General features: G+C 40.6%; 1 protein-coding gene across 2 annotated transcripts; it reads left to right on the top strand.

Moving 5' to 3' along the window:
- The first annotated feature begins 5,580 nt into the window (after positions 1 to 5,580).
- LOC132382557 (UDP-glucuronosyltransferase 2C1-like) lies at positions 5,581 to 10,146 on the top strand. 2 transcript variants are annotated; one of them, XM_059952875.1, is made up of 3 exons: positions 5,581 to 5,856; positions 6,896 to 8,405; positions 8,753 to 10,146. In XM_059952875.1, exons 2-3 carry the CDS (start codon positions 6,922 to 6,924, stop codon positions 8,781 to 8,783), a joined length of 1,515 nt encoding a protein of 504 aa, XP_059808858.1. In that variant the 5' UTR covers positions 5,581 to 5,856; positions 6,896 to 6,921; the 3' UTR covers positions 8,784 to 10,146. The 2 variants fall into 2 exon arrangements, with proteins under 2 accessions (XP_059808858.1, XP_059808857.1); XM_059952874.1 differs by having other exon boundaries at positions 6,896 to 10,146.
- Positions 10,147 to 15,869: the final 5,723 nt, after the last annotated feature.

Below are 15,869 nucleotides of genomic sequence, written 5' to 3'. Positions count from 1 at the left end.
CTCCTCGCCAAAGACTCTCGAGCCAAAGACTAGCATTTTTATAACACTACAAGCTACTCAATTCTCAGGCCAGTTCACTCACACAGTTAGCTCATGCATGATCTGAATCATGAGCCCATCTCCCCTCTTCAGGAATGGAGAGTTGAGTGAAAATGCACTGGTTCCAAGTTGGTGGATCAGAGCTGGAAGAAGTCAGCAGCTTGATATTCCTAGGCGTTCCTATATTCCTAACGTGTCAGATGACCTGTCCTTGGCCCAGCTCATAGATGCAGTTATCGATGCAATCACAAGGAAAGCAGTCTAGCATCTTTGTCTTCTTAGAAATCTAAGTAGTTTCAGCACGCAACTAAACACTCCAACAGACGTGTACAGATGTAGTAGTTGCTTCATGGACTGGGATGACAAAACAAAAATGAAGGAAGCTGAGAAACTACAGAGAGTAATGGACTCAGCCCAAAGTATCACAGGTACGTCCCACCCCACCATCAGGAGTATGTATAGGAAGTGCTACCTGATGAAGGCAACATCTATTAAAGATCCCCATCATCTGGGCCGTGCCATGTTCTCACAACTACCATTGGGCAACTGGTACACCCACACAACCAGGTTCAAGAACAATTACTACCCTTCAACAAATCAGTTATTAAATCAACACGTATGATCATAATTACTAGCTCAGTACAACAGCATGATCATTTTGCACGACAATGGCTTTTGTTAATTTTATTCTAATTGCAGTTGTTCTTGTAAAAAATGTATAAACTACATTGTTAATCTATATTTTTCTTGTAAATGTTGCATCTGTGATATTATGTGCCTTTGACATTGCTGCTTTGACATTTTGATTTCATTAGTGTTAATACACTGGTTAAAAAAGTGAATCTCTGCTGCAATATTTTTAATGAACCTCTAGACTAAAGACTATTTTAAAGACTTATTGGGGAACATTATTTGTCTTGTTATGAGTGCTGAACAGACCTGCTGGAAATGGGCTGCAGAGTTAACCATTTCCCCCCCCCCCACCACTTTTGAGAATTATGAACTACTGCTATTGCTATGCTGCTAATGAGAGAGAGAGAGAGAGAGATATGAAGCACAGAGGCAGGGACATCTGCTACAGATAGAGACACACATTTGATTTATGTATTATGGCTTCTTCACTGATTGTTTACCTTTTGCTGCAAGGACGTTACTTTGCTCGTTAACATTCCTAAGGAGACAGCAGGAGTGGCCTGATTTGATGGACATGGTCATTTTGAGTTGATGGATGGCTGATACCCCATCAATGGGGATAAAAGACAGGTGTGGAGAGACGCCCCTCAGACACACAAGTGGACACTGACCGAGTGTTGCACCCACAGGAAGGTGGGGGCTTCGAGGGCTGAATCAGGAGATCGGTCAACAAAGCTCACAGTGTGACAGCAGGGCCGGTGGGGACTTGTGTGTGTGTCCACTCATGCCAGAGTGACGAGTCCACCACAGAAGAACGGTCTAGCTGAAAACGGAGGGGTCATAACCGAATGACTGCAACGGTACGACGGAATAAGAAGACAATGGAAAGTTTGTCTGCTGCAGCTGTTACATCTCGCTCGCTCTCTTTCTCCCCCCAACAAATTACAATACAACAACCGCAACTACCTCAGAACACATGAGCTCAACTGAACTCTATATTCTCTTATGACAATTCATTTACCCCTAGATATTGATAGAGCTTGTTTATTATTGTTGATTATTATTCCTACACTTCTATGTTTATTATTGCTAACTTGTTTTATATGTATATTTGCATTTTTGATATTGTATTGCTTAGTTTACTAATAAACACCTTTAGTTTCGGTACCACCAGACTCCAACAGATTCTTCTATTTCTGCTGGTCTGTAAACCCAGTTACGGGGTACGTAACAATCTCAAAATCAAAATATTGAAGCTTACAGTGATTGACAAGCAACTAATGTGCAAAAGAAAATAAAGTGTGCAAAGGAAAAAATGTAATACCGAGAACATGAATTGTAAAGAGTCCTTGAAAGTGAGTCCATAGGTTGTGGAATCAGTTCAGGGTTGTTCCTAAGATGCTGAGTCTGTGCCTTCAGGCTTCTGTACCTCCTCTCTAATGATGGTAATGAGAAGAGGCCTCGGAACCCTGGAATATTGCATCTCTATTTTGATTATTTAATTTTTACATTCCTGTCAGATACAAGAATTAATATAGTGATGTCTTGAGGAACTGGAAGAAAGAAAGAGTCTAATGATTAACATTCCATGGCCAAGGGACTAAGCAGCTGAAGACACCATTGTCAATGGTAGAGTGTAGGAGGCTTGCAGAAAACCGATGTCAATGTTACAAAAGTGGAGAGTTCTGGACTTTGTGGGCCAGAAGAATTTATGGAGGTGAGGAAAGGAAAGATCATGGTAGGATTTGAAAGCAAAGAGGAGAAAGATAAAGAGAGGTAAAAGGTCAATGAACACGGGAGAGATAACTTGACAAATTTACTATCTGTAATAGCTAAAAGTAAACAAGGCACTTAGTTCAGTGGTACAGGGAGAAAACATCAGCAGGCACTTTGACACAGAAACTAAGTGGATGGCATAAGACAATGATTTAACTGAAAAATAACTGAGGTTGAATTTCATGATATCAGTAAAGGAAGGAATGTTAACACAGAGGAAGAAGACAGTCAAATGGTGACAACATCACAATGTGGACTGTGTAAATGATGAAAGGCAACAGTCCAGTCAGGCTGGACAAACCCAGGTTGTTTTCTCTGGAGCATCAGGATATGAGGGAAAACCTGAGAGTCATTTATAAAATATTGAGATGCATGGATAGGGTACGCAGGCATATACATTTCCTGGGGTAGACGTGTTGAATACCAGAATACATGTATTTAAGGTGAGAGGAGGAAATTTCAAGAGAGGTGCACAGTAAAGTTTATTACACTTCCTCCTACTCTACTCCATTTGCACTCATGACTACATGGCCAGATTCCGCACCAGCTCCAGCTACAAGTTTACAGATGCGACCACTGTAGTGATCTATATCTCAAATAATGGTGTGTTAGTGTACAAGAAGTAAATAGAGAGCTGGGTGACATAGTGCTATGACAATACCCTTTCCTTCAATGTCAGCAAAACAAAAGAACTGGTGTTTGACATCTGAAAGGAGGGCTATACACATGCTCTTGTCTACGTCAATGGTACTTAGGTTGAGAGGATTGAGAGCTTCAAGTTCTGAGGAACAAATATCACCAATAACCTGTCCTGCTCCGACCGCACTTATGTCACAGTACACCAGCACCACCCGTTCCTCTGATGGGTATCCTAATGAAGGGTCTTAGCGCAAAATTTTGAGGTACCTTCTTCTCCATAGGTCCTTCATATGGCATGAATGCTGCCTGAATTGCAGCGTTGCTCCCACATTTTCTGTGTTGCTCTTGTTATGATCCAGCAACAATTAATATATAATTGAGCAGGTTTTTCATAACAAATTGAGGCAGTGTTTTTTTCATAAACACTGTTTAAAAAAACCCAAAAGTAAACAAACGACTAACTTAACCAGAAGTCAGCTGCGATACGGCAGTTCAAACAGTTCTTAAAGTGAGAATGCGAAAACAGTTCTTAAAGCAATAATGCAAAAACAGTTCTTAGAAGCAGTAATGCGAAAGTCCAAAGTAATCTACATTCAAAGGAGAGACTTCCCTTGAATTAAATCCTCTTTCACGATGTTACTGCTGATCCCAGCTGAAGTATGCTTTGCCGAGGGATTTACGATTGAAGGAAATAAATTGGCTTAAAGGCACTGACTTTTCCTTGACAAAACTTTGCATCCAACTCTTTCTGCTCTTTTTTGGCAAAGCAGGACTTAACACGGATTAGATTACTAATTCCTTGTGCGAAGATTAAATAAAGGTCGAACCTGCTTCACAGCCGACATCAACTTTCCTCGATCTTTCAGTTTCCCAAACTTCGACAAATCTTCACTCTCCACTGTTGAACTGGCAGTATTGTAGAAAAACTGCCGGCAATAACCTTTGGTTTAAGGCAGAAAGTAAAACTCCATTTTAAAATAAAACTGCATCATAACATCAAATACGCAGCAACATGGAATCACTGGCGAATTCAGCCACAAACTGCCCATGTCACAGGGAGGGGTTCTCCTTTTATACCCTGTTGAGAAAAACTATCACATGACCTCTCACTGGCAGGGAATTGATGTCACACTACCATCACAAGACCATTACCTCATGCCCAGCATAGCCTCAATTACATCATGGTCACGTGGCAGGTACAAGATACCCACGGGTATGTAACACCTCCCTCCAAAAAAAAATTGGTCTGTCAAGAACAAAATTTTAACAATTAACTATTTACAGGAGAAGAAATACAAACATATATAAATTACAATGTACACAGTTTACATAGTATTATCATACAGTATCTTACAACCTACTATACAGTAGGACTGTTGCAAATGTTAAAATATCACTCCATAAAAAAATTACATTGTACATTCAACATCGAGATAATCAGCAATCACATTATCATTGCCTTTAATATGAGTTATTAAAATATTGTACTCTTGTAACATCAAACTCCAATTTAATAATCTTCTATTTTTGTTTCTCATCTTACTCAGAAACACTAACGGATTATGGTCAGTGTAAACTATAAGTGGCTTTTGAGTTGTACCAACATATACATCAAAATATACTAAGGCCAAAACAAGAGATGACAATTCCTTTTCTATTGTCGAATAGTTTCTTTGATGCTTATTCAATTTCTTAGAAAAAGTACGTAACAGTCTAAATAACAAATGGACAGAGTTCAAACCTCTGCTACGTCATATCGTATGTATACATGGGAGATTAGAAGCTTCATGAGTCGAAATTTCCAGGAATCTTCTTGAATTTCTTGAACCCTCTTAATAAAGTTGGGTCAAAGTTACTTTAAAAGTTTGTTCATATGATTCTGTTCCTGGAAATATGGAATTACAAAGTCAAGAGTTTAAATTTAGGTTTAATTTGTGTTTCCCTGTGAATGTTGCTTACATGTGCCTCTAATGCTGCTTGAAACCAACTTTTTCATTCATGCCTGCGCATGTTTGTAGTTGTGCATCTGGCAATAAACTTGACTTTGACGTCTGCACTGACTCAGGAGATACAAGCCAAACAACATTGTTCATACTGATAAAAACATTTGGCAGGACTGAAGAAAAAGTGAATGTATCACACTGAATATGATCCAATCTCCCAGACTTGTCTCCACACAGCCAAAAAATCCAGGTCACTTTTCCTTTGCTGAAATCACGATGACATCAAAGAAAATCTTTCTATCTCTCACGAGGTGTTCTTTATTAGTAAATGTAAAATTGTAATTACTTCTCCAATCCCAGTTATTTTTGGATGCATTTTATAACCAGCTTGAAGCTGAGTATGTTTACAATACATTTGTGCATAAACATGTTAAAATTACCAAATCAGGGAATATGTTAGGGAACTAAGTTCTGCTTTCCGGTGCCCACTCAGCAAGAGTCTATGAAGGGAAGTAGTTCATTCAGCACAGCCCAGTCGGAAGTCGTATCTGCAAAATCATTTCGAGCTTTGCAGGGAGGCAAGGAAGCGCTGGGATAAAATTAGTGCACTAAAAGTTGTCTATATGGAATCCATTTTGACTTTATAAGGTCCTACGTGGCAGTCTGATATTGGAAGGTTCGCTCACATGGGATTCAGGGGGAGCTTGTGAGGGGAATTCAGACTTATTTCGCGAGGAAGGAGAATGTAAAGTCTCTGACTGGAGGGCTGTGACTAGTGTGGGGGTCCCACCGATCCATGTCGGCATTTTTGGTATTTATTATAAATGTAAGTTATTTTGAATATGCATAAACCTGATATTGGGTGTAATGTACGGGAATTCTCACTCAATTGCCGTTTTAGTTGCGGTTTACTTTCAACCGTCGGTTGACGCGAACGTAGCTTGCGATGTTATTGTTTCGACCGTTGCTAAAAAACAAACTCTAATGTTTTTGCTTTTGTTGGCTGTTACCGGTTATTTTAATCAAGTTTCTCGCGAGGCAACAATACCAATGTCAGCTTCCCTACAGGGGACAATAGACCTGGTCCTGTTAACACTCAGGTAAGTACCTGTTGTCGCGTGGCAGCTCGCGTCAACAAGGATTGTAAGGAGGTGGAAGCAACACTCAAGAAATGCTGGAGGAACGCAGCAGGCCAGGCAGCACCCATGGAGAAAAGTAGAATTGACGCTTCGAGACTCTTCCGCAGGACTGGAGAAAAAAAATAGACGAGGAGTAGATTTAAAAAGTGGGGGAGGAGAGAGAGAGAATCATAAAGTGATAGTTGAAACTGGGAGGGGGAGAGATGAAGTAAATAGTTTGGAAGTTGATTGGTGAAACCGCGGTTAGCACTAATCGGGCTTCCATTTAAATCATTACAAGAAACTCGGAATCCAGGAGCTGATCAAAATAAACTTAAGTTTAGTCAGAAAGCACTAGGAGACTACATTACAAAGAGCAAGTCACTCGAGAGAAGCACAAGGAAATCTAAAAGGTTAACGTCTTTTGTTAAACCACAATTAACCAATTCAGGTACTCTTAAAAACCTTGGAGGCTAATGCTCTCCGGCTTGGCACACAGGCCTGAAGAGCTTGTTACACATACTTGTGTCCGTTTGAGGAACCATGTGCTCCCCATTCTCACCCTGAGAGGGTTCCCAACCTGTGGTCCACTGACTCCATGCTTAATGGTAATGGTCCATGGCATTAGAAATGGTCAGGAACCCCTGGGTTAAAGTGATATCAAAGAAAAACACAACTATGATATTCAGAATGTTTGTGTTGTCAATGTATGATATTAACCAATATCTCTTTATCAATTGAAAACAGGATCGTTGTCATCTGCTTTTCTCAAGATGGATAGTCCTGGATGGAAAAGCAAATTGCAGATTGCATATGCCCTTGGTATTATTTGCAACATGCTACCTTATCCAGTTGCACAAGGAGCTAAAATATTGGTTGTACCTGTGGATGGAAGTCATTGGGTTAATATGAAAAGTCTGGCAGCAGAACTGAAACTCCGTGGACACAATATCACAATGCTTTACTGCTCTTCATCCTGGTATATGAATGAAAATCCTGATCTCTATCAATCCATTGTTGTTCAAATTCAAGAAAAAAATGACAAATCTGTGCAAAATATGATTGAAAGCACTGTGGAACTGTCATTGAAGAGGTTACAGAATGTTGGGACGCTTTGGGACCATATTATGTTCCTAAATTTCATGAAGGATGTTGTATATATTTTTCACAAATCAAATCAAGCTTTTGGTATTGCAATTTTTCAAAACAAAACCATGTTAAGACAACTTGAAAGTGCAAATTTTGACTTAGTACTTACAGATCCTGCTTTTGGTACAGGACCAATGCTTGCTCATTATTTAAAAGTCCCGCTGGTGCATGATGTTCGATGGCAGTTAAATGGGGAAGCTCATTTCCTCTCTGCTCCATCACCACTTTCCTATATCCCAATTTCTGGCACACATTTGACGGATAATATGAATTTTCTCCAAAGAACAGGAAATGTCATGTATAATTTTTTTCAGATTCTGTTTGTAGAATTTGTTGTATACCCAATTTATAATGAAATCTGTCATCAATATCTCGGACCAGATACAGACATTCAAACTATTATCATGGGGGCTGATGTGTTGCTGATGAGAGTCGATTTTGTATTTGAATTCCCAAGACCCACTATGCCAAATATTGTCTACATTGGAGGCTTCCAGTGTAAACCAGCCCAACCACTAGCGGCAGAGTTTGAAGAGTTTGTCCAAAGCTCAGGGAAGCATGGACTTATTGTGATGTCATTGGGGACATTTGTAGGTTCCTTGCCAATGAAGTTTACAATGGAAATAGCTGAGGCATTTGCTCAAGTACCCCAGAAGGTGATTTGGAGATACGATGGAGAAATCCCTCCCAATGTAGGTAATAATACATTACTGACAAAATGGATCCCTCAGAATGACCTTCTGGGACACCCCAAAACACGAGTCTTCATTTCTCATGGTGGTACCAATGGCATTTACGAAACCATCTACCACGGGGTGCCAATGATTGGCATGCCTCTTATTTTTGACCAGTTTGACAATGTAGTCCGACTTGAATCCCGAGGTGCAGCCAAGATGTTTAATGTCGCAAACATGCATTCAGCAGATCTATTACAGGCACTTAATGAGGTGATAAATGGCACATTTTACCGGGACAACATGAAGAAACTCTCTGCCCTCCACCGGGACCAACCACAGTCGCCAATGGAGCGAGCTGTTTTCTGGATTGAGTATGTTGCCCGACACAAAGGAGCAGGGCATTTGCGTTCTGAATCCTACCGACTGCCCTGGTATGTTTACTATTGTGTGGATGTGATGGTCTTACTGTTGTCCATGTTACTCATGGCAATAGTGCTGGTGGTTGTAGCGCTGAAGAAACTTTGTCGTATTGCATGTAGAAGAAAGCAAAAGACCGAGTGAGGTTACCCTGTTTTGTGTTGGGATATGGTTTTTTATGTTCTTTAGAATTAATTTAATTTATGTCCCAGAGTTAATCCATGGAATCTTTCTTCCAGTATTCATGAATTTAGCAAAGGCTATTATGAAAATAAGTCAGCTGTGATAGATGTATTAAATAATAGACTTTGTGCTTTGATATGCACAAAAGAATTGTAACTACCTGATTGACTTTTCACAGGGAAAGGAGGGGACATAAGAGAGTAACTTGACCAGAAGTATAAGAGAAAACAGTGTACTGGAATTTATAGAAATCGAAGTTGATACCGCCACGATGGAGCCTCCCACAATGGAATGTGTGGTATTGTTCCTCCATTTTGTGTGTAACCTCAGGCAGTCATGGCAAACATGTCAGTGTGGGAATGGGAACATGGGAATTACAGTCTACTGGTCGGTCAGTGGCAAATCAAACCTGTTATAGTGAATGGCAAGAAAATGCTCAACAAAGCAAGCTCCTAATCTCCATTGAGTCTCACTGCTGTAGTGCAAGCTGCACCAGATAAAATAAGGTTCTCGAATGTATTCATATGATTTCCATTCCCCTTTTGGTCACTTTACCCCTTCCCTTCCCCTCGCTGCCCTCATGAACTGTCCATCACCTAAACTGCCCCACAACCCCACCCTCCCCGGTTCCCCACCCCCTTTTTTTTCACTTTGTGACCTGTTGGTCTCTCCCATCTGATGCCACCTTCATCCCTTTGCCTGCTCCACCAATCACCTGTGAGTTACTGACATCACTCCCTTTCTCTCACAACTCCCACGTTCCTGCAAACGTTCCCAGCACTTTTAGTGTGTGTTGCTCAAGATTTCCCCCATTTGCAGAAACTCTTGTGTCCACCTGGAGATGATAACTTTAAGTAATAGGGTTATATTTCCACATGAGTAAAAGCACATTCTGCCAGCTACATTTTCTGATCAATAACCGTGGGCACTATTACGGAAGTAACAGATTGCAGCTCGGATAAAAGGGTATTGATTACAAATGGACAGATACAATGCAATTTCCAAGTAGGTTTTTCTGCATTTCTATTGACTGATTAATCTTGCATTGTGCAATCTCTTTGTTCATTATATATGTTTGAATGTTTCTTAGATACATACATTAGCATCAGGCTCCATTGTACACTGTTGTGACCTCTATGTAATCTCAATGAGGTACAATAATGTATTTTTATTAGTAAAAGATTTATAACTATTTAAGCTGATCTGTGAATGAAGAAATATTCTTTTGAAATGTATTTGATTTTATCGACTTTTCATTTCTGTCATGTTAATTTTACCACTCATGAATCCAAACAGCAGTTTGGTCTAAAAATTATGCAAGAAAAGTCAAAGTTTAGTGTCAAGTAAATCTTTGATGTTGATTGCAGTACAGAATAAATAGTTTTCAATGTGCAGGAAAAATGTATTTACACATATTGTCTGCAGACAAGTGGGCAGCAATATCAAGCGATCTGAAAAGGAATGGTCTGAAGGTTCCCCAAACCTGTTGAGTCACTCAGATTCCATCAATGTATTGCATGCATTAACCTTAACATGTTTGCTCAACAACAATCTATCAATGTTCATCAACCAATTATCCCTCTGGACCAGGGGATCCCAAACTATTTTAACCTTTAAGCTGGGGCTCTGCGGACCCCAGTTTGGGAACCCAGCTCTATACTAAGTAGCTGAAGTAACGTGAGTGGGAAGAGTTGCAAATATCCTAAGTTTGTAACATGCAGATTGCTTACACTTGAATACCCCCCCCCTTATATTTATTTTGTATCTATACTAATATCTATAATAGGCAGGAACTTGGGAACGTAATTTGGGAGCAGATGTTCTCAGGGAAATGCATGGCAGAAATGTGGTAAATGATCAGGAAACATTCGTATGGAGTTCTGCATAGGCAAGTTCTATTGAGGCACCTAAGGGATGATAGGGTAAAAGAACCATGGTGTACAAAGGATGTTAAAGATCTAGTTAAGAAGAAAAGAAAACTTATGAAATGTTCAAAATTCTAGGTACTGTTAGAGCACTAGAAAATAACAAGCGGGCCAGGAAGGAGCTCAAGAATGAAACTAGGAGAGCTAGAAGGGGCCATAAGAAGGCCTTGGCAAGCAGGATTAAGGATAGAATGTATATTAGTAGTCCAGCTATTCACTATCTCATGGCTTTTTTGCCTTTCTATGAGATGGATGGGCTTGGCGCAATGATATCAACCTCTAACATCAGACAATATGTTACTTAGAGTTTCAGAACCCAACATTCTGTGATTTGCAGTCTGCTTTCTTGCTTTTTTTTTGGTCAGAAAGAAGTATCTTCAAACATGTCTTTATGCAGCTCACCCAGGTGGACAGAGTATATTTGAAAATCATTATCTGGTATTCTTTCTTTCTCTGTAAATTCAGATAGGCTCAGAAATTGAAAAGGTTATGAAAGCCAATGTTGAACTTAGAAAGGGTTACTTAGATAGAAATATGATGACAACTGCAACTCAAAGGTCTGAAGGTGGATAGGTCACCTGGACCAGATGGACTACATCCCAGAGTCCTGAAAGAGGTTGCAGTGGTAACAGATGCAGTGGTCATGATCCTTCAAGAATCATTTGATTCTGTCACTGTCCTAGAGGGCTGGATGATTGCAAATGTCACTGCACTCTTAAAGAATGGAAAAAGGCAAAAGAAAAGAAGTTATAGGCCATTTAGCCTAGACTCAGTGGTTGGGAAAGTGTTGGAATCTATTATTAAGGACGAGGTTTTGAGCTACTCGGAGACTAATGATTGAATAAGTCAAAATCAGCATGGTCTCTGTGAAGAGAAACTTGCCTGACAAATCTCTTAGAGTTCTTCAACGAAGTAACAAGCAGGATAGATAAAGGAGAGGCAGTGGATGTCATTTAGTCAGATTTTCAGAAGGCATTTGACAAGGTGCCAGACATGAGGCTGCTTAACAAGATAAAATCCTATGGCTTTACAGGAAAGATACTGGCATGAATAGAGGAATGGCTGACAGGTAGGAGGCAGTGAGTGGGAATAAAAGGAGTCTTTCTGGTGGACTGGCAGTGACTAGTGGTGTTCCTCAGGGTCAGTATTGGGACCTCTACCTTTCACATGGTTTGTCAATGATTTGGATAATGGAATTGATGGCATAGTAGCAAAGTTTGAGAGTGATATGAAGATAAGCAGAAAGGTAGCTAGTGCCAAGGAAGCAATGGGACTTACTGGTGGCCAAACATTTTAATTCCCATTCCCATTCCAATGTATTGATTTATGGCCTTGTCTTGTGCCAAGAAGAGGCTACTCTTCGGGTGGATGAGCAATGCCTTATATTCTGTTTGAGTACCATCCAACCTGATGGTATGAAGATAAGTTTCTCTTTCCGGTGAACAAATTTCTGCTCCCTTTTCTCGATTTCCCCGACCTATTACTTACCCCTGCATTCCCTCCTTCTTCCCTTTCTCCTGTGGTCCAATCTCCTCTCATCAGATTCTTTCTTCTCCAGCCCTAGACCTTCCCCATCCACACGCCTCACCTATCGGCTTCCTGCTAACCTCTTTAACCTCCACTCACCTTTTATTTCAGGCATCTCCTCCACCCTCACCACCACCACTTCCTTTTCAGTCTAAAAGAAGGGTCTTGACCTAAAACATGACAGTTTACTCTTTTCTATAAATGCTGCTGACCTGCTGAGCTTCTCCAGCATTGGTGTGTCTTGCAATGGATTCATGGTTTTCTTTGTCCCTTCTGCCACTGTACCCTTTCTATTTCTCCTCCCTGCCCCTATGACCAGTCCATCACGTACACCCTCCTCTCTCTGGTTTTCACATTTTCTTCCCTTTTGTCCATCATCTATTGTCCTCTCCTATCAGACTCCTTCTTGTTTAGTCCTTTGCCTCCTCCACCAATCACATGCCAGCTTCTCACATCATTCCCTTTCTCCCACCTCTCCCACCTTCCTACCTTCATCTTCACCTGGATTTGTCTATCACTTGCTAACTTCTGATGCCCCCCTCTCCCCACTCCTTCATTCTGCCTTCTGCACATTCCTTTTCTGTCCTGATGAAGGGTCTTTGCTTGGAAAGTGGTCCGTTCATTTCCTACCCTCCACCACCACCTATTGATTTTCCCTCACCTGCTGAGTCCTTCCAGCATTTTGTGTGTCTTGTTCCATATTTCCAGCATCCACAGTCTCTCTCTGCCTCTATTTTACAGGGAAAAGCCAAGTTACAGAAAATTAAGTAACTTCCTTTCACTTGGTCATAAATCTTTGGGATTCACAAGCAGATGTGACTCTTTCCATGATATGTTATTATTATGCAATAGGCCATTCAGCTCTCAGGCCAGTTCACTCACTCAGTTAGCTCATGGATGATATGAATCACAAACCCATCAGCCGGCTTCAGGAATGGAGAGGTGGGTGAGGGTACACTGTTCCACACTGGTGGATCACAGTTGGTAGGAATCAACAGTTTGATATTCTGATAGTATGATTTGCACCCCTGGCACACCTCAGGGATGTGTGCTTAGCCTACTGCTCTACTCTTTATATATACCTGACTCTGTGGCTAAGCATAGCTCAAATACCATCTATAAATTTGCTGATGATTCATCCATTGTTGGTAGAATCTCAGGTGGTGATGAGAGGGCGTACAGGAGTGAGATATGCCAATTAGTGGAATTGTGCTACAGCAACAATGTGGCACTCAATGTCAGTAAGATGAAAGCTGATTGTGGACTTCAGGAAGGGTAAGATGAAGGAGTACATACCAATTCTCATAGAGGGATCAGAAGTGGAGATAGTGAGCAGTTACAAGTTCCTCGGTGTCAAGATCTCTGAGGATCTAACCTGGTCCCAACATATCGATGTAATTATAAAGAAAGCAAGACAGCGGCTATACTTTATTAGAAGTTCGAAGAGATTTGGCATGTCAACAAATACACTTAAAAACTTCTATAGTTGTACCATGGATAGCATTCTGACAGGCTGCATCACTGCCTGGTATGGAGGAACTACTGCACAGGACTGAAAGAAGCTGCAGAGGATTGTAAATCTAGTCAGCTCCATCTTGGGTACTAGCCTACAATGTACCCAGGACATCTTCAAGGAGTGGTGTCTCAGAAAGGCAGCGTCCATTATCAAGGACCTCCAGCACCTAGGGCATGCCCTTTGCTCACTGTTACCATCAGGTAGGAGGTACAGAAGTCTGAACGCACACACTCAGCGATTCAGGAACAGCTTCTTCCCCTCTGCCATCAGATTCCTAAATGGACATTGAATCTTTAGACACTACAGCATTTTTAAAAATATACAATATTTCTGTTTTTGCACATTTAATAAAATCCATTCAATATATGTATATTGTAACTGATTTAGTTGTTTATTATTATTATTATTATTATTATTATTATTATTATTATTATTATTATTATTATTATTATTATTTCCTCTGCTAGGTTATGTATTGCATTGAACTTCTGCTGCTAAGTTAACAAATTTTTCATCACATGCCAGTGAAAATAAACCTGATACTGATTCTGATTAACATATCAGATGACCTGACCTAGACCCAGCTCATTGATACAATCACAAAGAAAACTTTGCTGCCTTAGAAATCTAAGTAGTTTCAGCACGCAACTAAACACTCCAATAGACGTGCAAAGATGTAGTAGTTGCTTCATGGACTGGGATGACAAAACAAAAATGAAGGAAGTTGAGAAATGGAGTAATGGACTCAGCCCAAAGTATCACAGGTACGTCCCACCCCATCATCAGGAGTATGTACAGGAAGTGCTACCTGATGAAGGCAACATCTATTAAAGATCCCCATCATCTGGGCTGTGCCATATTCTCGCAACTACCATCGGGCAGGAGGTTTAGAAGCTTGTAGATCCAGGTTCAGGTACAGTTATTGCCCTTCAACTATTCCGTTATTAAATCAACCTGCACAATCACAGGCTAAGTACAACATGATCACTTTGCACAAAAATGGTTTTTGTTATTTTTGAATGAATGAATGAATGAAATTAACTTATTTTGGCCAGTACAAACATAACAAAAAGCATCATTTACAATGATGATTTCATAGGACAAAATAACAACAGAAAACATAGATATTCTTTAAAACAGACCAAAAGGCTATAGGCTGAAGCCACAGCTTATTACGCCTACCCCTCTTACTTATACTGTTACGAATGAAGGGAGCAAAGTCACCCTCCCCCTTTTTGAGAATCGCGAAATCGCTATTATTTCAGGTCTGATACCCAGGAAATGAGAGAGATACACATCATGTCAACAATGAGAGAGAGAGAGACGCAGGATCACAGCAAAGGCAGTTGTTATAGACAACGCAGAATACACAACAAGGTGGAATGTCTCCTAACAAAAAGCAGAACGGAACCACTGATTACTGCTATTGTCTCTTGGAGAAGGAATTATGTATTGAGTACTGTACTATTCATTGAAACCCCTCAGGGGACAGCCAGAGTGGTCTGGTTGAGGGATTGCATCATCCCAACCTGATTGACATCTGAGAACCCGTGAGTGAGGATAAAAGTCGGGTCTGGGGAACACCCCTCAGACACACCAGGAGAAACGCTAGAAATCCTGTGACAGTGTTTTATGGCAAAAGCCAGTGAGAGCTCGTGTATGTCCTCCCTTGCCTGGGTGGCGGGCTCATCATGGAAGAATGGTTTAGCTAAAGCAGAGGTCATACTTGAACGGCCACAACAACGAGACACCGATGGATCGAAATCATAAAGGAAGGTTGGCAAAAACAATAGTGGTAACTGTTCCCATTCTTTTATCTCTCTCTCTCTCTCTCTCTCTCTCTCTCTCTCTCTCTCTCTCCAACAATTGCAACACAGTGACAAACAAACACCACAACTTGTGTGAACTGAAATGAACTTTATATTTCCATCGGACAATTCATTATCCCCGAGACAACAATAGAGCTTATTTCCTATTGATTATTATTATGCCTGCACTTTTAGGTTTAGTATTGACGACGTATATTATCTGTATATTTGCATTGATATTATTTTTGTGTATTTTTACTAATAAATACTGTTAAAAACAGTATCACCAGACTCCAATGGACGCCTCTATCTTTGCTGGTAAGTAACCCAGTTACGGGGTACATAAAAACTTGGGGGCTCATCCGGGATTTGATACCAAATTGGAGGGCCAGAAAATCGGGCTTTTAAGTCCAGACTTGGATCTGGTTGCACGGGTAGACAGACTGGAAACTAGAAAAGATGGACATAGACGAATTTACACAAAACCCGACTTTGAAGGCGCTAGAGGGGGCCACAAAG

Source organism: Hypanus sabinus, chromosome 28, assembly GCF_030144855.1.
Source record: "Hypanus sabinus isolate sHypSab1 chromosome 28, sHypSab1.hap1, whole genome shotgun sequence".
NCBI lineage: Eukaryota > Metazoa > Chordata > Chondrichthyes > Myliobatiformes > Dasyatidae > Hypanus > Hypanus sabinus.
This window is presented reverse-complemented; position numbering and strand designations above follow the sequence as displayed.

Coding starts and splice junctions, on each gene's coding strand:
- LOC132382557 (XM_059952874.1), top strand. CDS start 6,922: ATGGATAGTCCTGGATGGAAAAGCAAATTGCAGATTGCATATGCCCTT.